This window comes from Emydura macquarii, unplaced genomic scaffold, assembly GCF_026122565.2.
Source record: "Emydura macquarii macquarii isolate MOO-44397 ecotype Brisbane River unplaced genomic scaffold, CSIRO-AGI_Emac_v2 contig_719, whole genome shotgun sequence".
Lineage (NCBI taxonomy): Eukaryota > Metazoa > Chordata > Testudines > Chelidae > Emydura > Emydura macquarii.
In genome coordinates, this window is record NW_027130856.1 from 1,673,643 (window position 1) to 1,695,262 (window position 21,620).

General features: G+C 41.7%; 1 protein-coding gene across 2 annotated transcripts in view; it reads left to right on the forward strand.

Annotated features, from left to right (window-relative positions):
- JCAD (junctional cadherin 5 associated) overlaps nucleotides 1-21,062 on the forward strand; it is an 81,699-nt gene extending 60,637 nt beyond the window's left edge. For both annotated transcript variants that reach the window (XM_067542567.1, XM_067542566.1), the window contains exons 2-4: nucleotides 3,121-3,464; nucleotides 9,754-13,493; nucleotides 19,202-21,062. In XM_067542567.1, the coding sequence (XP_067398668.1) occupies nucleotides 3,172-3,464; nucleotides 9,754-13,493; nucleotides 19,202-19,236 (4,068 nt within the window). In that variant the 5' untranslated portion in view covers nucleotides 3,121-3,171 and the 3' untranslated portion in view covers nucleotides 19,237-21,062. The remainder of the gene's footprint in view (nucleotides 1-3,120; nucleotides 3,465-9,753; nucleotides 13,494-19,201) is intronic.
- Nucleotides 21,063-21,620: the final 558 nt, after the last annotated feature.

The window sequence follows — 21,620 nt, forward strand, 5'->3', positions numbered from 1 at the left end:
CTGGTCAGTCAGTTGGTTTCCTCTTTTGTTGTTGTGAGAAAAACCCACAAACAAGTGTGAGGAAAAATATTTTAAAAGAAAAGGTTAGTGTAAAACCACAACAAATTGGCTGGGACGTGTGCTTTACTGGAAACTGAGCTAGGAGTGGAATGTGCTAGGTTTACAGAGTTGTGTTCGGGGGCAATTAAACCTTTAGTGACTGAAGGTGTGGGTGACTTGGTGGTGAGTGTGGGAATGGGGAGACAGTAGGGACAATGTGGGGTATGGCTAGCTAGGAGGGAGAGAGGTTGGGATGAGGAGAGAACTGTTCTCCCAGCCTGCCCTTTATGAGGAAGTGTCTCAGTTTTCACTCTGAAGAGCAGGGCACTGATATGGAAGAGGGCATCCCTTTTCCTCCATATCCCCACCAAATGACTTTCCCGTAAAACCTCCCTGATCCTACCCCAGTTTTTCACTTCCAAATATGATTAACCTTGAGGGGTATTTTGGGCATCAGCTACCACTGGGGTTTTCCCAGGGTGTAACTCCACTGGCATTACTCAGGACTCTGTGTTGAAAGTGAGATCAGAATAAGACCACCGTCTATGGTTTTGCCTATTTCTGAATTGCCTGTTTCTCTCTCTGCATGTTGCCCCCTACAATCTCTGACAAATATTATTTTCACCTGGCCACTATCCACAGAAGTAACAGAGAAAGGGTTAATATTGACACCTCCCCTCTCCCCCCTTCCTCCCCCCAAGCCTAGAGACTGACAACAATAACAGGAAAAGCACATTTCTTCCTTGCACCTGTGCACTGTCCATTGGGCATTCGATTGTTTATGGTAGTCATAGTGGATCTTTTTCTCTTTAGAGGTTGAACAGCTCTAGCAGCCAGCTGTTCTGTCTTCTGTGCTTTTACCTCCTTGCACAATTCCAGGTCTTTGTGTTCTAGAAACAATTAGGAATAGAGAAATCATTTGAGTTGACCTGAGCTGGCCAGACCTCTTGTTATCGAAGTGTTTAAAAATAAACAACAAAACCCTGTCTTTTCCTTAAAAGAAGGATTCCACTCCTTTCTTTCATTGTTTTGTCTAATACATCTTGGCTGGCTTATTTATCCCTGTGACTATCTGTTGATCATTCTACTCTTTTAGTACAGAATAGCATTTATTGGGTATGAGGAGCCCTGTTCTGGCAAAAGGAAATGTTTTATTTCTTTAAGGGGTGTACAATACCACACACAGAGGCAACAGAGTACATATTCTTTAGGCTCTATGCAGATACTGGTGTAGATTCTAAACAGGTTCTGATGCTTAGAAGAGAATATTTTCACACTCTTCAACAATTACATGGACTGCGCAGGCACTGTTTAAAGTGTGGTTCTGTGCTGAAAACTGTCTGCTCAAATACACTAAGGCCTGGTCTATACTGCTGGTGAAATTTGGTGGCAGTCGATGGGAGTTACGCAAGCTACACAGAGTAGCTTGCATAACTCCCATCAACTTCGTAACTTCTGTTTAGCGCGTCGTCCCTGTGGCGCCAGTGGGAAATGCCTAACCTTGGAGGCAGCGCTATGCTTTTTAGGGAGGTGGTTTTATTAAATTGACTTCCGGATCAATTGAGCATGTCTTCACTGCCGCTCAGTCAAACTAGAAAAATCGATCTCATGGCGGCGAATTTGCAGCCATCAGTGTAGACATAGCCTAGGTAAATGTGTCAAGCCCTCCTTTAGTGCCTACTCCATATAAAGAGTCTCCTATTGATAACAGCAAATGGAGCTCCTCCTTTAGCTCAGAGTAGAGAGACTTTGTAAAGATCATCGTTGGTGATGGAACCCAGGATTTCATGCACCAAAGCACAGGCCTCTAGCGCTTCAACTGAAGGAGAAGCTTCATTAGCTTCTAAAACTTGTAGGTTCTTATCCTTTAGGTAGACCTTCCACAACAGGGGACATGTAACACTTAACACGTTACACAATCCCCCTATCAAGGGAGGCTCATCCTGAGTGACTTACTCAATGTTTCTGCTCCATGGGTGTATTTCAAGTCTCATCCACTCACTTCAGTGATATGGCAGAACAGCACAGCTAAGAGAGAATGTGCTGGAGTCTATTCATCCTTGTGCATCATCTACAGAAGTGTTTACTAAGCTCGAAACCAGTGAAGGCTTGGTACCCCATAAATGTAACAGGCTAGAAGAGTAGAATAGACAATAGATTACAAGGGTGAGCTAGTCAAGAGAAATTCTCACAAATCAACTAATCTGATCTGCAGAACCTTTTACTAGTAACAATGTGCAATCAGCAAAGAACTCAGGCTAAGTCTGTAGGGCTGGCAGATAGGAAAAATCTTTTAACTGTGGATTGATCCCATTTGCTTTGGAAATCGTTGTGCAACAATAAACATGACACCTGGTGACCATTTTTTACAGCGCTGCTTTGCAGAGTAGAGCTGTGCTTCAGATACATTTTACTTTCCTTCTTTGGTTTGTATTACACCTATTAGCTGATTACGGAGTTCAACAGACCCACCTAGGCAATAAAGGACATCTCCTTCCCTTCCCCAAAAGTAACCTTTGAAGGCTGTAAACAACGGAATGTAATTGGGGGCACAGCAGGATGTTAGCAGTGCTTTTATGGGCTAACATAATGAACTTTTTCTTTTCATGTTATGATGTTATGTTGTCGTAGTTCACAAACTAATTTTGATCATTAGACTATGCAGGGCTGCAGGAAGAGGTTGTACTGCCCTGCAATCTAACCCCCCTCCCAGCATAAAGCACAGCTCCACCTGATCAGAGTAAAAAACTGGTTTTGGAGAAAATGCCTTTCTCAGAGATTTCCTTATCTCCAGTGCAAAGCTTCTCAAGATCACGCATCAAAATCTGAAAGCTGCAATCATCACCAAATTCTTCAGTCAAATGGACTGACTCAGCAGCTCTGCATCTGTTCGCTGGCTGAACAAATGTAGGTATATTATCTAGGGAAGGTCAACACATGATTCATCAGCATCTGCATGCAGTTCAGTGTTAACGGGTTTTATTATGTTGAGGCCAGGGGAAGAAACTCTGCATCCAGCAGCCTGCAGATTGAATGAAGTTGTCTTTTCTTATTAAAGCAGCCTTCTGTTCTCTCTTTCAGTGATGGATCCTGCTGGAGAGTGGCAGCAGCTGTGATTGAAACCAGCACAACATGTTCAGTGTGGAGGACCTCCTGATTTCTCATGGATACAAATTGTCCAAAAATCCCCCTGCTTCATATGAGAACAGAAATGATGGATACCAGACTGAAATTACAGAGACTAAAACTAGGGGAACGCTGAACGGATTTGAGACAGACTCTGGAGCCTACACTTACAAGAAACCACTGGCAAAAGGCAACTTGAGCATCAATGAAGACAGTCCTGGGAGCCAAGGAATGCATGCTGGTCCTGGTTACCACCCAGACCTCCAGGGTTTGTCCACTTTTCATACTTCAGAAGGGGGGTAAGTTTCTGTGTCATGCTGTGGCTTGGCTTTCTCCTTCCCTTTGATTCTGGCAGATAACTAAACATGAATTCAGCCTCACTTTCCCTCTGCCTGTGATAAGTGAGCACTTTTCTGCTTCTGTGCCTTTGACCATTTCAATGCCCTGAAATGTTACATGCAGCACACTAACGTTAACATATCTTTTTGTAGTGTGTAGCCTTTATCAAAATAGCAGAGGAAGGGAAGGGGCAGTTTGTTGAATCAGAAGCACCCTTTACAAAAGGCCTCCCTGGTGGGGAGAAGGAGACGCTCAGGTCACATAGTGTGTGTCTACACAGCAACTAGACACCTATGGCTGGCCTGTGCCAGCTAACTCAGGCTCACAGGGCCCGGGCCATGGGTCTCTAGTTCCTGTGTAGCAATGTAAGCCTAGGGTTAGTGGGACTCAAGTGAGCTGACCTATGTCTGTGAACCCTGGGCTTGAGTGTCTACATTGCATTTTAACCCTAGGTTCAGAGTTTTCTGACCTGTGCTTGAACCTAGGGTTGGCATCCACACTGTAGTGCATAGACCTGAGTCAAAGTTAATGTGTCCCAAAGTGCCAAACCCTCCCCTCCCCCCGGTGTCGACATTCTAGCCCTAGGAACATGGTGCACTATGGGAAAACTCTACTGCCCACCCTGTTTCCTAACTGTGGCAGTTCTGTTGATGGGATTCAGGTGCCCATAAGGAGCTCATGAGCACATAAAGCTCATCATTAGCTCCTTTGGTGGCTGTCTCAGTAGAATGGCTGCAGTGAGAGAAGGCTTTATGCTGAACTACCATCTGATCTGAGAATTGGGCTCTCCAGATGGAGGCTGAGTCTCGGTGGCAGGCAAATGCGCAGGTGCACCTGTTCTGAGGACAATTAGGACACCAGTCTCCAGGGCTGCCAAACTATTCAAATGAAATTTTGCAATTCTTCATGTTTTGAAACGGGGTGATCAATGTTGGGTTGGTTTTTTATTTATTTTTATCTCTGTTTTGAAGTTTGACATAAAATGAAGGTGTCAGAGGGAAAACACACACATACCCCAGTCTGGCTGCTGTCAGCTGCACAGTGCAGCCCCAGGGCTTATGGTGCAGTGTGCTCCAGCTCCCCTTGGGGATCCCTGCTCCTGGCACACCCCAAGTGGCAGAGATAAGGGATCCCTGCGAGGCCGTGGGAAGTGTTGGAGCTGACTCCCTGCTTCACAGTGCACACTGCCCCGGTACCTTTCACATGTAGCCTCAGGGAGTCGGGGGAGTGGAGGGGCTGGGACCAAGGGCCGGAGAGCAGAGTGGGACAAAGTGCTGGCTTGCAGAGAGGGGGGAACAACAGTCAGGGTGTTGGGGATCACCAGGTGTGCTGAGCTGGGAGCTCTGCTGCTTCCCCTCTCTGCAGGGCAGCACTCTGCTTTCTGGCCCTTGCTCCCAGGCCACCCCTGCCCTCCTTAGGGATGTGTGTGCAGGGGCACCTGCGCTGCGTGCACTGTCAGGGCAGCGAGTGACAGCCAGCCCCAAAACTTCCCCACGCATTCTTGCAATGTATTTCTGTTGCATCCGGGGAGCAGTATTGGAGCCTGTGCTGCAGTTACTTGACGGGGAGATGGAGATTTTTGCAGACACTCTCTTCCAAAGGGGAACACTCAAACACCTCAAGAGGGCAGAGTTTATTTTTCTTTCAGCTACTGATCTAATTAACATTGGTAGCTAATTAGGTTGGTAGCTGATGGAAATTCAAACACAGTCCCCATCCTGTCATTAAGCAATGGTATGCTCTTGTGTCTGGTTGTTTTCCATCTCCCGCTTTAGAAATTATTTTTTTTTTTGTTACCCTCTGTTCTGTACCCCCTTATGAGGCCTTTGCTCCTGTTTAAGGATAGATGACCCTTTCCTCTCCCAGACTGCAGCAGCTGGCCTCACTGGCTGAAGAACTGAGAAGGGGTGGAGCAGAAATGGGGGGTTTCCTCCTGGGGAACTGATGGTTTGAAACCATTCTCCCCATCCTCCTGATTTTTCAGCATGGGACAGTGGAGCTAAGGTCACATGGCTCCTCCCTAGCCACTTGTAGCAGTGGATGTAGTAGCAATAGTGGTAAGGCTTGGAAGCTGCTTCTTTCCTACTGAGCTACATCTGATCAGCGATTAGCAGAACTGCCCCGATCTGGGATACAAGTAGATTGTGGAGACCAGTAAAAAAACTGCATAATTCCTACAATTGTGGGGTGAATTTAAAGCCCTGTGACCCCTCCTGTGACCCTCTGTGAGAGAGGCAGTAAAATGGGGCTAAGAATATTGTTCCTGGGGGTGTGTTGAAGATTAATTAGCTAATACACATATAGTGTTTTCAATAGAGGGTGCTGCATAGGTGATTCTCATTAGTGTAACCAAATCACACTTGTAAATTCTGTTGGATGATGACCAGAGACTGTGCAGCCTAACAGATAGTGTTGGCTGGCTTTTTTTTTTTTTGTTTTGTTTTGTTTTTTTTGCAAAGGGACTGAGTTCAAATACTGCTACAGTTTGTTTAAAAGTTTGTCGTCCGTGTAATTTAGATGGAACTAATTCACATCACATCTAGGAAGCAAACAAAGAAACTCTGATTCAGAATATTTCAGGTGTGTGTCTTTAAAATAGAGAGACAGCAAGTGACTGACGGCACAGTTATGTAAGTGAGTAGCAGCTATAGAAACAGCTGTGTTAGAAAAGGCTTTTTTCCCCATACAGGTCATGATCCTGTAAACAACATCCTCCATGATAACTCCCATGGGTTCCGCCATGCTTATGGGACTAAGCACTACAGCACCAGGGAATAAGCGTTTTCAGGATTGGGTCCTAAATCCAGCATACAAAATTTACAAATGAGGAAAATCAGACGCAGAGAGATTAAGTGATTTGAACAAGGTCACCCTTGCAAGCTAGCGGCAGGGTGGAGAATAAAACCTAAGTCTTGTGACCCTACTCTCCAGCTCTCACTGGGTTGGCTAACAAGCTTTCCTTATTACTGATTTAGTCTGTCAAATATATTGGTCTAAATTTTCAAAAATGCCTAGCGAGTTTTGGTGTCTCAGTGATTACACACCCAACCGAAGACACATGATTGAGGACTGATTTTTCAGAGGACAGGTGGATTGTATAACTCTTTCCTTTTTGCATTAATATAACCAGTTATATTGTGAATAGTATAGGTGTAACCTTTCTGCCAGGTGTAGTCAGTAGCAACAAGGGCCAGGTTCAATATCCAGTGGTCCCTCTTAACAATATAACACAGAACTAGCTCAAGCCCCCATACGATAATCTGGGAAAAATAAATACTATCCCTGGGCACCTCTAAAAGACAATACTTCCCCACTCAGAAGCACTGAGTCTGTGTATAGCATAGAAAAAATTTAATAAAAAGGGGAAAGGAACCTGGCATTCATGTGGGAAAACATCATAATCATGATTCAAATACATCAGAGTATATTGGGTGGTGTCCTTTGCCTTCATTTCACACCTTGCTGTGCAGAAGTCCAACAAACAAATGTTCCTTTAACATGCCCCTCACTTCTCACTCCACCACATCCCACTCACAGTTGTTGTCCTTGGTCAATGGAGACCCCGAGTTCAGAGATGCTTTCGCATGAGTTCATCTCCCATGGTTGGGGGGAAGAAGAGGAGGTACCTGCTCATTCTTCCAGCTGCTTGCTGCTCCGCTTGCCTCTTCACCACCAATGGCCCTGCACCATCCCCTTCTGCTGCCACTTGCCTCTCTACTGTGACCTTTGCAAGTCAGTCTCTTGAGATTCCATCCAGCTCTCAGTGATTTTGGTTGTCAGTGAGGAAACTAAATATCAGTCCAGCAGTTTAATTCCCCCCCCCCCCCCCCAGGATTTTTCTCTATGCCACTAAATACATCTTTACCTATATCTCTACTATTTTCATTCTTGAATTTAACTGCTCTTGGTTACATGATGTAAACTGAATAATGTTCTCTGCCTCATTAATATACATAAGTTACAAGGCTTAGAAAAGCCCTAACATTACCTTCCTTTAAACATGCTTTTTGCATTCTATTTGCTATGATGACCTAATGTAGATCTTCAGTATGGTGGTTTACATCATGTTTAGAACTTGGTTAGTTACTATAACTACAAAATATTGTTTAGACATTTCTTTAAAAAATGCGGTTATTAAGAAGTCAGGATTTTTCTCCCCTCTGAAGCATGCATTATGACTAGGGATACACCCACAGAATATTGTACAGTAAAGGCTGACTCTTCTTTTGTTTTTTTGATGAAGTCCCACTAGGAATCTAGGTAACACTTTCCAATAGTTATTCACAACACTACTTTTACTATATAGAAAAATATACTAAACTATAGTGTACTTTTATGGTATAATATACTATAGTATAAAAGTATATAACACTACTTTTATATAGCCAGGGCATTTCACTGATCCATCGTCCATAACAGTGATCACTAACCTAAATATTGCTTTGCTGCCCAGAAGACCCTCCAGTGGTTTTGATGTTGTATAGTCTTGAAGAAATACTGCTCGTGGCTTTGTTCTTGGTATGTTTTAATAGTTTAGCATGACGGATAGATCTCTTATTTTATTTTATATCATTAGCAGATCTTGCACAGAACAATGCATAGCTTGTCTGTTCCCTAGACTCAGTCACTTACAATCTCTCCAGTCAATAGCTACAAAACAGCATTATGGCATTATGAGAAAACATAAAGGTAGCAGAGGTGGACTCTGTAATTTCCAAAGGCTGACGGCATATATTCAGCTGGAGAGTCCCTCATGCTGAAAGACACAGTGGTTTTCACCCTAACTGTGGTAAAATTTCCAATATAGGATATGTCCTATTATATCCCAGAGATTAATACAGGCTTTTAATATTGACCAGGATCCAGAAAGCAAATTGCTCATTGTATTTTATATGGTGAACCTTTTAGTCAGATGATTTTTAATCCATGAGATTTAATACCAACAAAATACTCTTTACCCCAGTTTGTTTTAAACATTTTTTGCTTGATAGGATAAAGTTCACATATGTAAAATAAAATTATTGAAAAGTGTTGTGAATATGGATTGCTAGAATATTCATTAGGAATTCTGAATTTTATTATCTATTTAAATATTTTTTGTGAGAAGATTATTAGTTTTTTGACAGAAACCAAGAGTAGACTGTACATGTAACTCGGGGTGGAGGGAGGAGGAAGGAAATTCTTGGGTTCCATCTACATTCTTGTCCTATTTATGTCAATTTTGATTTTTCTCTCATGTTATGCTGGTGGCAGTTACATAGTAAAATAATGGCAGTTAGATTTTTGGACACCTTATTTACAAGAACAGCAGAATGACAGTACTACTAAAAGATAAACTTTTATGTAGAAAGCTATCAATTTTCCTTCAGAATAGTGTGTAAAGTATTTCACACCATGTCTGGAAACATGGGAAGGATCTGATATTGTCTGTTGGATTTAATTCATAAATCTGGTTTCTGAAGTTTTATAAATAAAGGGTTTGTTTTATTCTCCATTTTTCATTTTTCAGTGATATGTTTTGCTAGAATGGATCCACACCCGTTTTAAAATTTAAAACGTTATACATAAAAATTAGCCTGATATTCAAAATCTCATCAGAACTATACTGACATAAAATGATACATACAAGAATAGTGATACATTTGAAACATCTAGGGAGACTTGTACCTTAAAACAAACAAAAAAGATCAAATTAACCATCACCATCTTTCCTTTCAACCCTTGTGCTGTGATGCAAAATCCTGTTTCTTACAGAAATTTACATTATGAAACTCCCCTGCTGCCTTCTCTTTTTAAATCTAGAGTCCTATTATATTATGCTTGATTACCCCTGTGCAACTCTGATGAAGTCAATAGGTTTTGATGTAACTGAAATTAGGGTTCAAAGCCTTGTTTAACATAGTCAGTTCAGTTTTTATAGTATATATTTAATAGGACTCTACATATCTGCACAGCACACAACATTGTGTAAATTTTCTAACAGCTATGCATAGCAATAAATAAAATAAATGCCATGCTAACATGCATGTATATATGACTTAGGCACCTTCCTTGCTTGTGAGAAAATGTGCATGTTAATTACTAAGAGAGGATTTTAAATAAATAATGAATTATGACTAAGAATAAATTATAGAAACTGAGAGTGAAAATCCTATTGGCATAATTCAGCATTTGAGCCTATAACAATTTCCCATAAAGAAAAAGAGTGAATTTGTATCGCTTGCATGTGACACTGCATTTCTTTTGCAGGTTTTATGACAGACCTCTGTTAGCATGGTCTTCAGGGCCCAAGACCAATAAAGATCTGGCCTACTGGAGAAGAAGAGGACAAGACTTTAGTGTATTACTGGGTTACACTGACAAAGGAGACTCTGAAATGAAAGGCTTGGCACCATCCCATGGGGTATACAGACATACTAAAGAAAGTCAGCTGGAGGTAGGAACAGGAACAGAGAGTGTGACAAGAAGTGGCTTGCAGGAGACCTGGAAAGTGCCTGGTGATTACAAATGGCAAAGTTTAAAAGCAGAAAGCTGGAAGCAACCTAAAAAATTAGGAAGACAAATGTCTGATGGTGATAGAGAGAAACTGCTTCAAGATCTATACTCCTTGACCCTCGGAGACAATGTACTTAGCTCCCATAACAAAGGAAAATCGCAGTCATTGCCAAGAGTTCTTTCACCAGAGACCCTGAAGTGTGTGGAAATACCGTCCCTGGTGAATAATCATCAGTTACTAAGTGGAACTAAAGCCCCCTCTTGTCCCCAAAACAGACTGCCTTTGGAATTCACAAACCACAGTGAAACAGGAAGCCACTTTCTTCCTCTGGCCAAGCCCAGATATGGCAGACCCCTTAAACCTCCATCCTATGAACTGCACCGACAAACGAGGGCACCTTTAGAAACCAGTGGCTTTCAGGACCATGAGCAAAAAGATGAGCCTGTTTCATATTTAGCCAAAGGTAATGAGCCGAAGCAAGACATTTACATTCCAGACTCTGGTTTGGAGCCCCCGGTCTACATACCACCTCCATCTTACAAGTCCCCACCTCAGCAAAGTATGAATCAGCATTCCCTCAATGAAGTGCCTAACTATGACTTGTGCTTTGACAACAGTCAGCGGCATCCAGTAGAGAGGAGCATCGTCAGCCATCAACCCTCCACTAGTACATTTGAAACTGGGGATGAACACTGCAAAGATGACCACCTTCCTCATGGAAAACAAAGCCATTCCAGACACGCTGATGATTACCTGCATTCCATTCAGTATATTCCTTTTGATGATCCTCGAATACGGCATATTAAAATAGCACATCCAGGGAGCCTCCAGGACAACACTAAACACACTGAAAATATTTGTAGGACCAATCCTACTGCTTTGCAGGAAAGAACTACCAAACTACAATACAATAGTGCCTTTTTGGATTCAGCAAACTTAATAAATACTGTAAATGGTGAGAGAACTCCTGACAGCACCATGCATAGCAACAGCTGGTTGGCAGCATCCAACAGAGATCAGGAAAACTGGGCCCTGCCTGACCAAAGAGACAGCTGTGACACAGGTAATCACCTCCCTGAAAATGAATCTAGTCAGGAGTACACACAAGGCAATCTTTCTGTAAGAAACCCACATACCGATAGCACCTGTGAGACAGTTACTAAAGTAAAAACGTTTGAACCTGGAACTGGGATGCAGAGCAAAAAGAGTTCAAAGAAAAAATTAAATGAAACTATATTTTGCTTGGTCTCCGTCCCAATTAAATCTGAATCAAATCCGCCAGATACTGATAGGAATAATAACTTAACAGAGAGCCCTGATAAGAAGAATGAATTTGATAACAATGGAGCTTTGCAAGAACAAAGTCTCTTAAGTATGTCTTCCACCGACTTGGAGTTACAAGCTCTTACAGGAAGCATGACCAATAAAACTGAGTTACAAAAGCAAGAGCTGTGGAAACCAGAGGAGTTCAAACAAATGAATGACCTCAGATTTACTCAGCCAACAAAACACAGGGAACTCAAATACTCGGGCTCTTGGCCAGGTGATCAATACAAAGACCAACAAACACAGACCAGTTTCACAGAAGACCCTAACAGCTCACAGATTTTCCATGGTATAAAACCTGGTGAAACAAATAATAAACTTATGGCTCCAAAATTCTTAGCCTATACAGCATCTATGGTTGGGTCAAAAAAGGCGGGGTTACCCTCCGATGAAAGAAAATGTAGGCAGAACACATACAATATGAAAGGTCAGATGAACCTCAGTCCATCCAGCAACAGTGCATTTTCAAGGACTGCCACCTCAATAATTCAGGTACATTCACCAAAGGCATACCAAAGCCAGCCTTATGGGTCCTACTGCACAAACATACCTGCCCAAGAAAGGGAAACTGGCACAATTCCCAGGGGTGATGTGGTTAAGGGTGAGGCAAGTGCTCCCTACAACAGTAAAGAACTATTTGGTCAATTTCTCTTGAAACCTGTTGGTCGCCGTCCCTGGGATGCAATAAGTGAGTTAGAAAGTTTTAACAAGGAGCTCCAAGGACAGGAAGAAAGCACTAGTAGTGAAGATGGCATGGAGCATGAGGGAACAAAGCAGGACTGTGTTCCTACAAAGATAGGGACCTCCAGAACTGATGAATCAAGTCAGGAATTCAGACCTTGTAAGCAGCTAAAACCTGTTGTACCAGAAGTTCCTATATTTAAACAAGGAAGAGTTAAAAGTAAGTCTGAAAGTTGGAGTGCAGAGTTTAAGTCTGATGATGATCCACATATCTGTGTTGGCTCCTTGAATGTGAAAGAGAGTAGTAATTTAGCCAGGACAGTAGATGGAAGTGTGATGGCAGAAACAAGAAACCAGGAAGCCAGGAATAGACCAAACAAACAGGTAGCTAGTTCAGGCCCAGTCAAGAAAGTTTTGTCCAGTAGTCAAAGTTATGCATATCAGAGTAATCCATTCAATCATGCTGACTTAAAGGAGACAAAAGAAGATAGAAATTACATAGCTAATATATTAGATTTTGTAAAACAGAACAAAAGCGTAACTCCCGGAAGTGATAAACCTTTAGAGAAAGGATCTATAGTGCGACTGTCTTTAACTAATAGAAATCAAGGTCATTCTGAGCCAGATTTGAGGTCTGTGGGATTAGATATTGGCCCTAAACTCGGTGCTAACAACTCTGATTTTTCTTCAAATGCAAATGTAGAGGAGATCCCCCAAAATGAATCACTGCAGGCCAGGGCTGCAAGGATTCTGGGTATAGAGGTAGCAGTGGAGTCTTTAATTCCTGGGGACAGAACTGGCCTCCGACAATACACCAACCCTGCAAATGGCACCCAGGATCCTGAATTTCAAGCAGGGGGAACAGTATGTGACAAAGTAGAAACAAAAGACAACTCTTACGAGGGCAGACGAAAGTGCGGCTGGACAGAAAGCTCTCTCTTTGTTGGAGAGAGAGACCTCCCCTTTTGGACTGGTGAATACCAGAGTACTGACCAAGAAGCCAGTTCTAAAACTCTGGTAACCGAGCAAGGTTTTGAACAACATACGGGTCTCAATAGGCATGATGAGGATCCAGACCTGCCTTGCAAGTCTGTTACATGTCAGCCAGCCGAAAAAAACATAACCATTCCAAGCTCGGAAAAGAGAGTCAGAAACACCTCGAAGGTGATTGAGTCGTTACAAGGCAAACTTGCCTCTCCCCCTAGCCGAACTGTCATGGATCGTTTGGTGCGAATGAAAGAAATTGATTCTGTTTCCCGTATGAGGCGTCTGAGCATCAAGAGTGCAGATTCAGGGGAGGAAGCAGATGAGGAGAAACCACCAAGGTTACAAGAGGAAAGAGGAAGCTATGTCCCACTCAGCATGAATGAATTCTCTCGCAAAATGGCACACACAGGTGCTGTTTCCAAGCGCATTATCTCTCTCAATGAAAATGGACGTGTAACTGTGATAGGCAAGAAGAAGATTGACCGAGATTGTTGTTTAGGTAAGGCCCAGTTTTACCATTATCTGAGATTCAGGTAGGCACTGTTTTAACAGGGAATGTATATCAACTCCCCCTGTAGTAGCCTCAAAAGAAGTAATTTTCCTATTTACCTATTGCCACATACTGTAGCTGCTAGTTTATTATGTTATTCACTGCAAGAAAGCAACAACTGTTTATTGATCACTGATCTGTTTATATTATCCTCTACATTATTGCAGCCACTTGGGTCCTAATTACTGAAGTTCATTTATGAAGTTGTAGGACTTTCCCATTACTTAATGATTTCAGAGACTGCATGTTTCAAAAATAAAGTGAAACTTCACAATAGTTGCCCTGGTTTTGCACTCCAACATAGCACACATTATAATCCCACCCTTTCCATGAATGTGCACATTTTTATTCTTCAGTCTATAGACAGGAACACAACACATCAGGACTGAAAAGAAAGAAAAAATAGACTTATTACCTGATATTTGAGTCTGAAGTCATAGGGACTGGGTTAAATGTTCAGCCTGGAAATTGTCTAGATAATATTCAAGAGACATTTTTACAAAATGTTTCAGATATTCCCAGGACAAACGTGAGGCCCAATCTTTCAGTGTACACTTTGGAGTCCTCTGTTCCTTGGGTCAAGGATAGTCTTGTCGGCTACTTACGTAACCCCAACTTAATTTATGAGTTGATCAGTTTTCCAAAACAACTGACATCTGGTCTTTTGAACATAGTAATGTGCTAATTAAATTAATGGGTTCCCTTGAGAAGTGTAGTGATAGATCTATATAAACTTAGGCCTGCCACCTGTTCAGAGACTTTAAATTGGTTGGAAAGAGTAAATGCTTGGTACTTGATAGGCAGGTTGATAACCCAATACTTAATGTTTCTTTTGTTTTCCCCACGTCCCCTCTAATAACTTACTCACCTTGAAATTCAAAAAACTACTTATTTAGCTGAGTCAGTATAAATCTATTTAAAATTCTTCAGTGTAGGGAGATGGAGATTAACTCAACCATACTGTAAAGGGATTTTATTTATTCCCCACCACCTCCTGGCCCCTGGGAATGAATTGCATGAATTCTAAGTAGGCATCAGAATCCCCCAAGCTCCCATCCCCTACTGGTCAGATCTAAGTCTTCTTTTGGACCCTTAGATTCTCTTTCTATGTTGAGCTATGCTGTACTCTCCAGACTCGCTGCATAGGCAAATTCAACTTCCCTACAACAGCCAGGTCTATGGTGTCCCAAAGCTGATTCCAGTTTCTTCTTCCCTTAAGATTTTCTGCTGGGGGTGAGGGCAGCAGCTGGGATTCCATAGGAGCCCTTCTAGTGCAGGTTGCTGCAGGGATGTATCAAATCAGACTTTATTATTTTTGTTTTTCTTTGTATTACTGTAATGCCTGAGAATCACAGTTGTGACCCTGGAGCCGATTGTTCTAGGCACTGTCCAGTCACAGAACAAAACAAAAAAAACCAAAACAGCCCCTGTCCCAAAGAGCTTACAATCTAAGTGTCCTGGTTTATGTCACAGTAAATCAGAGCTGAATTGACCCCTTTAGTGAATTGTACAGTTTGTTCCCATCTGGATACAACCCTCCTTGGTGGGGGGGACAATGCCACTTCAGCAGGGCAAAGAGAGGAGTTTTCCTCCCTTGGAACTGTGGCAGTATTTCCCACAACTGGATAGAATTTGATCTTCCTTTCCCCTTAATCAAATCTTATAGTACAGGGCATAGTGCTCATCTACAAGGGTTGGGAAGGAATCTTCTCCACCAGCATCCTCCCATCCCCATAATGCTAACTTGTTCACATCCAACTATGAATACAAGTGATCCAAAAAATCTTAAATCCTGGCCTCTTAGGTGTACTGTGGAGGTGGAATTTACCTAAATTTGTAGAGAGTCTTCATGCGTTGCCTTCCCTATCCCAAACCCCCAAGTCTCCTGATAGCTTATGTCTAGTTCGAGGGTAGACTGGAGTGGGGAACTGGTGTGAGAACTAAGGCAGTAAGTATCCGGCAGAGTTTGTTAGAGAAAAGAACCCAAGTGCCCTGGAGCACGGAATGGAAAAGACTGATATCTATCATAGTTGCAGACTTGGTTAATCACAGAGGCTAGGGGTGTGAACAAACAGATTCACACACAGACCCTTGTTTTGCTATTTTTATACAATAACATCAAATGCACCAGTTATTTTTAAATGAGGGAGTTGGAGATAAAATGAAACACTGTACAAGAGACAGCCCTTGTGCAAATTACCATCAGAACACACTGCCCTAATGTACTCCCAAACACACAAGTACATTTCTGCTCCACCATTATTAGAAAGATCGCCTCTTAAGTCGATGATTTTGTTTTTTGAGGGCACACTTATGACAGGTTTCACTGTATATTGAATAAATGGGAATAAATCAATGCCATTGTCTTCAAAAGACACTTGAAAGCTATTTCACACAATTAAAAAAAATAATTCCTCCCAACTGTTGATAATCAATATCGTGGCGACTTAACATTTAATTTTTTTTACCTTTAAGGCTTTTATTCCATTGTCCAGTGAGTACCCATATCCTTGCCTTTCCCTCCCTCCCAGCTCCTCCCTTCCATTACGGCCAATTGTAATTTCAGGGCTGCAAGCATTTGGGTTCATTCCCGGTCTCATTTACGTGGTGGGAGTTTTATCAGTGACTGAAGTGGGACAAGATTTCCTCTTTTGTATGTTGGTCTTTCTAATTAGTTGTCTTACACAGTAAGCTGATTAGCTATCTAATGGAAGGAGTGGGAGAACTTTTTGAAATTTTCCTGTCTGGTGTGGGGAAGAAAAGTTGAAGAGTTAAAGCCCAGGACTGGGAATCAGGAGACTTTGGCTTACTTCCCAGTTCTGCTATGGAAATGCCTTTGTGACCACAGGCAAATTGCTTAGCCACAGTGAAGTGCTGGTGCTAATTAGCCACCCACCTAGCAAGGGGGATCTGGCTTTATTTACTAATGTTGGAGAGTGCTTTGAGATCCTTGGGTGGAAGGGGCTTTCGAAGTGCAATGTATTCCTAAATACTAAGCAGGAGGGCAATTGTAGAAACTAGATTAGATTATGTGAGCCTGTCTTGTGTGATAAACATTCAGCGAACTGCCTTCATCCCTGGTTTAACCCCACTGATTTCCATGAATTTGGTTGAGTATGTTCATAACTTGTTGGGCACATCAGTCTCTGAGATGCATGAATACGTCCCTAGGAGCAAAGAAAGCAGGAGAGTGATAGCATGAACCCAAATTTGATGAACATTTAGACATTTACAAACCTACAACTCAAGGGCCACAGTCTGTTCAACTCCTGCATGGAAGTACAAGGGGGAGGGTTTAAGGAGTTCTGTACAGGGACCAGCCAGGATTTCATTGGGAAGTGAAGTGCCTATTCCCTGCTAATGCTCTCCTTGGTTGTTTTCTGTCTGTGGGCAGAGTAAAACCATCCCATGGCCATGTTTCCCATGCACACTGCCCTTTGTGGGCACTGAGCAGGAAGCAGGCTGCACCATCCAGGGGTAGCAAATCTACTACTCTAGCATTTGCCCCCCACCCAAGACTGCCCACCAGTTGTGTGAGAGAGCCAGCATTCTCCCTGGAGACTCCAACCACTACCCAGTCCTTTCACTACCTCTTCTTCCAGCAGGCAGAATCTTCCCTAATTCATTTGGCTTCAATCCAGACTGCTGAAAGAGTAGGTAACTTTTCAGAGAATAAATAGTATTGAGGCTGGGGGGAGCTTCCACGGTTTTGTGCCCTGATTTTAACAGCCCTGAGCACTTGCAGCTCTCTTGGGAGCAGCAAGCGTTCAGCACCCCTAACCTTTAGGGAAAATCATCATTCTAAAACTTGAATGCCTTTCTAGTTTTGTCTTAACCTGCTCATGCAAAGAGTAGTTCCTGCAACCCAGAAGGCTTGGTGTATTTAAATGGCAAAAAACTTGCCTGAGGAAAAGTGCTCCTACCTAGAGGGTTTTTCCCACGCAATTGATCCATAGGGCTTAGATGCAGTTCTAACAATATTCTCCTAGTGACTTCTTTCATCCATGTGTTGTCTGTTAATAAAAAAGTTTGGACACTGTCAGAAGAAGGTGAATGACACATTTTCTAAAAAATGTCAGTTACTGACAAGGTTTCCTTTATTGATTGCCCTGTAAATACTGGCAGAGAGGGCATCAAGAGAGGAGACAAAATGATACTGCACCAGTCTGTCAACTGCAACTAATGTTTATTCTTATTTTCTAAACATGGGGCCAAATCCAGATGTTCTTACTTGGGAAAATCTTCTGTTGATTTAGGCCTTGATCCTGCAAGCATGTGCGCATATAAGTAAATGTGCATACTCATTCATACACACAAGTGAGTAAAATTATTCACATGCACCAGTGTTTGTGGGATCAGGCACTGCAGTGGGAGAGTTACATGATTACAAACTGTGGGTGGGATTTTCAAGGCCCTAAGTGATTTAGGTGCTCACATCCCACTGACTTTCAGTGCAGTCCCACCCCAATGCTGCAAGCAGATATCCATGAGAGGATGCAGATATTTGCTTGTATGTAAACTCTTGCATGATCAGGACCTGAGCAAGGACTTCAGTTTGAAGCCCATTGAAAATATATTAGACCAGCTTTAGTGTACTTTTAGATAGAAAAATGGATCTAATCTAGTGATGATGCTATTTGTTTACTTGTTCCATTCACCAAATATAGGTTTGGTTTATTTTCTTTAATAATCCTCACATCTTTTGTCTAGCACTCTGTCCACAAAAAATAACTCAGAAACCAATGACCTAGAGTTTTGCATACTGGAGGAAGACAGCCTGGCCATAGTGATATAACACAGCCTCTCTTTGTAGTGCATATGTTTAAAGCATATTAAGTATTCTGCAGAGTACAGGAGACACTGAGTGCTTAAACAGAGAGGCTATGGAATGAATGCAGAACTGTATCCCCACCTCATGAAGTGGCCATGTTGGTCCAGGTTGAGACATGCTGCTGGGAGGTGTATGCTGCCTCTCCTTTGCTATACAGTGTTAAGGTATTTCCACACCGTAGCTTGTAGAGAGCCTCCCAGCTGGGGGCAACAGACTGGCACCAGCAGGCTAAAAATAGCAGTGTGGATGCTGTGGCACTAGGGGAGGCTTGGTCCCACCCACCCAAAGTCAAGCTCCCCACCTCCCATCCCCCAGGTCCAAGTCCAGGTGGCTAGCCTAAACCTCCTCCAGTGCAACAATGTTCATACCGCTATATTTAGCATGCCAGTGCCAGCTCTGCTAGCAGAGTCTGTCTGCCTGGGCTGGCAGGCTTGCTCCCAGCTGCAGTATAGACATACCTTTAGGGGGCAAAACTTGGCCCCACCTAATTGAATGGTAAAATAGCATAACTCCTTTTCTCGTTGGTGGGTCTGATCCTGATGTCATCCACACACATTTTATACTGGTGTGGTTCCATTGACTTCAATGCAGTTACTTCCAAATCACACTAGCATAAGTGAGATCAGAATCAGGGCTAATGGGCTCTAGTCAAGAACTTGTTCAATTCTTAAACTGACTTTTGTAAAAAAAAGTAGTTTGTTTGTGAGAGTTTTTCTGTACTTTTAAATGAAGAAAACGGTCTTATTTCTCTTGCCAGCTGCAAATACTAACCTTAAGTAGATTTCAGAGCCCATCGCTAATGGTTTTCCTTTCTTGCATTTTTCAGATACATATGATCCCTCCAGAGTTGAAAGAGTGTGAGATTAACACAGATGAGAATCAAGAGATTTCTGCTCTACTAAGAATGTTTTGCTGATTTTGCTCTGTGTTTTAACACTGGGAAATGGCCTCCATTTGTGATGTTTGTGGTGTTCTGATAAAGCCTTTACCACTGCCAGTAGGAAATTAGTTATTCATACATATCTGCTTTGCGGAGATCATAGAAAACCCTGACTCTTACTTTGGAACCATCTGCTTTTTGTAGAATTAAGACTTAATGCCTACACTTGGCAAAGAGTTTTCATCTCAACTCTGCTTAACAATCTTCAGCTGGGATGGTAAACTCGATGAGGCTAGGCTTTGGAGCTTATTTTTCTGTGTAAATTTAAACCCGAGAGATTAGTAAAATGATTTTAAAGGAATGTGAATTTATAAGATAAACTTCTGAATCTCTAAAGCCTAAACTCTGCCTAAGTTGAGGAATCTTTGACCATAAGACATGAGTCACAAGTACTGCTGCACACAGAGTGGGTGGGGGAACACTTTGGAACGAATGCAAGACAATGGGAATGAATATTGATTGATTGTGAAATCAGTTTGGACTTTCACCGTCTGAAATAACTTTGATTAAATACTTATTTGCCACATGTAGAGAAAATAAAAGCAACCCCCACCCCCTGGCTCCTAAAAGATCAAGATTTTTGTAGTACAGCATACAAAACATGTAATTACAGTAGCTGGCAACTAAATGTTTCGAACCAATGCAAACAATACCACTGGCTGTTTTGCACTCAGTATTATCCATTTGTGTTTCGCTGTTTAGAAATTCTTTATATAACACAGTAATTGTTGGTTTAAAATAGCCCATTTTAACAAAGTTAACTATATTTCTTGTTACAGAATACTGTCTATTTTTCTACGATGTAAACAGTTGTTAACAAGTGGCCAGTATAAAGAAGTATTATTATTATTATATTTTAAAAAGAATTATTCTTTTGAGTGAAGACAGACCAAGGAGGGGTCACTTATGTATCTAAATGCACGTGCCATACAGCCTCGTATCCAGTACTGTCACTTTCTTTTGTTGTGAAAAGAGCAATCAATGTATATGTATGTGTATATAGTATGGGGTTAATTTCTACAATTTTTCCCTCAGCTGTTGGATTGTTCTTTTCAGAGCAACTCTTTGGACAACACAGCTGAAAACCATCCACTCTGGTATTGCTGCCATAACATTCCACTGACTATAACTACCAAAAAGTGGGTTTGGAGCCGTGTCTCTGAGTACCTCTGATAAATACCTGGGTTTGTTTGTTAAATGTTTTTTATGTAGTTTGGTTTTGAATTAGGTTAGTGTGTGAAAATAAATAAATCTGGTCAAATTCATCCTTGAAGCCAATGGGCATCACTGGAGGGAGTGGGGGAAGGGGAGATTTGAACAGCTTCTTTGAGGCATTTAAATATATAGCTTTTTAAACAAAAATTAGAGTATATAAAAAGGCCTGTACATTCTGCTGTGTTTAATACTGAATTAACCTGCACAATGTTTATGTATTTTTAAAGCCTTTATGTCCACATTCTGTGGGCTTTTTTAAGCGGTGTTGTTTGCTGACATTCTTTTGACGATTTATTCATGAATTTCAAGAGCTTTGTTACTAGCCTTCCTTATTTTGTAGAACCACCTTATTTTTCAAATCCCTAAAATATTAATTTTGGGTGGTCTGTAATTTGGCAAAAACAGACAGACACATACTGTGCTTTGGCAGCAAGAATTTCTTATCTGTAACACATGATTATGTTACACAGGAACTTCGTGGAATTTTTTGAAGTTTGTTATCTATTAAAAGAAAATGTGATTGTATAATTTATTTAATGGAATCTTGCAGACTTTCTCCAGCTATACTTGTGAACAATCTGCATCCCTAAGTCTTACCTATATCCATGCTCCTTTCTGAATCTGACTTCTCTGTAGTACCATAATAGAATGCATTGTTAACTCAACACTAGCAACAATCTGTACTGGTAATAGCTACAAAATAAGTTTTTCCCCATAGTTCACTCAGTAAAGACGCTCTGGTTTTTTTCATGAGCCATTTGATGTTAGTGATGCTGTAGGGGTAACAAAGCTGAGATGCCTGGCAATAACTTGAATTTCAGGAAAATTGTAAACTGCCATCCATTACTAATCCATCTACCTGCCGTTCATGTCTGTAGGGGACAATCAGTTTATTCTGGTAATTTTAGGCAGAGGGGAATTAACAGTTTTTTCAGCATATGTTCTATAAATCCATAGATAGTGGCTACAGTTAAATGACAAGGACATGCAAACAGCCGATCTCTAAAATCAATGTGAATAGAAATATTGAAGGGGATGTTTTATTGCCTAAGAGTGGGAAATTAAAATCTAGACAGCAGGTTAATAACCT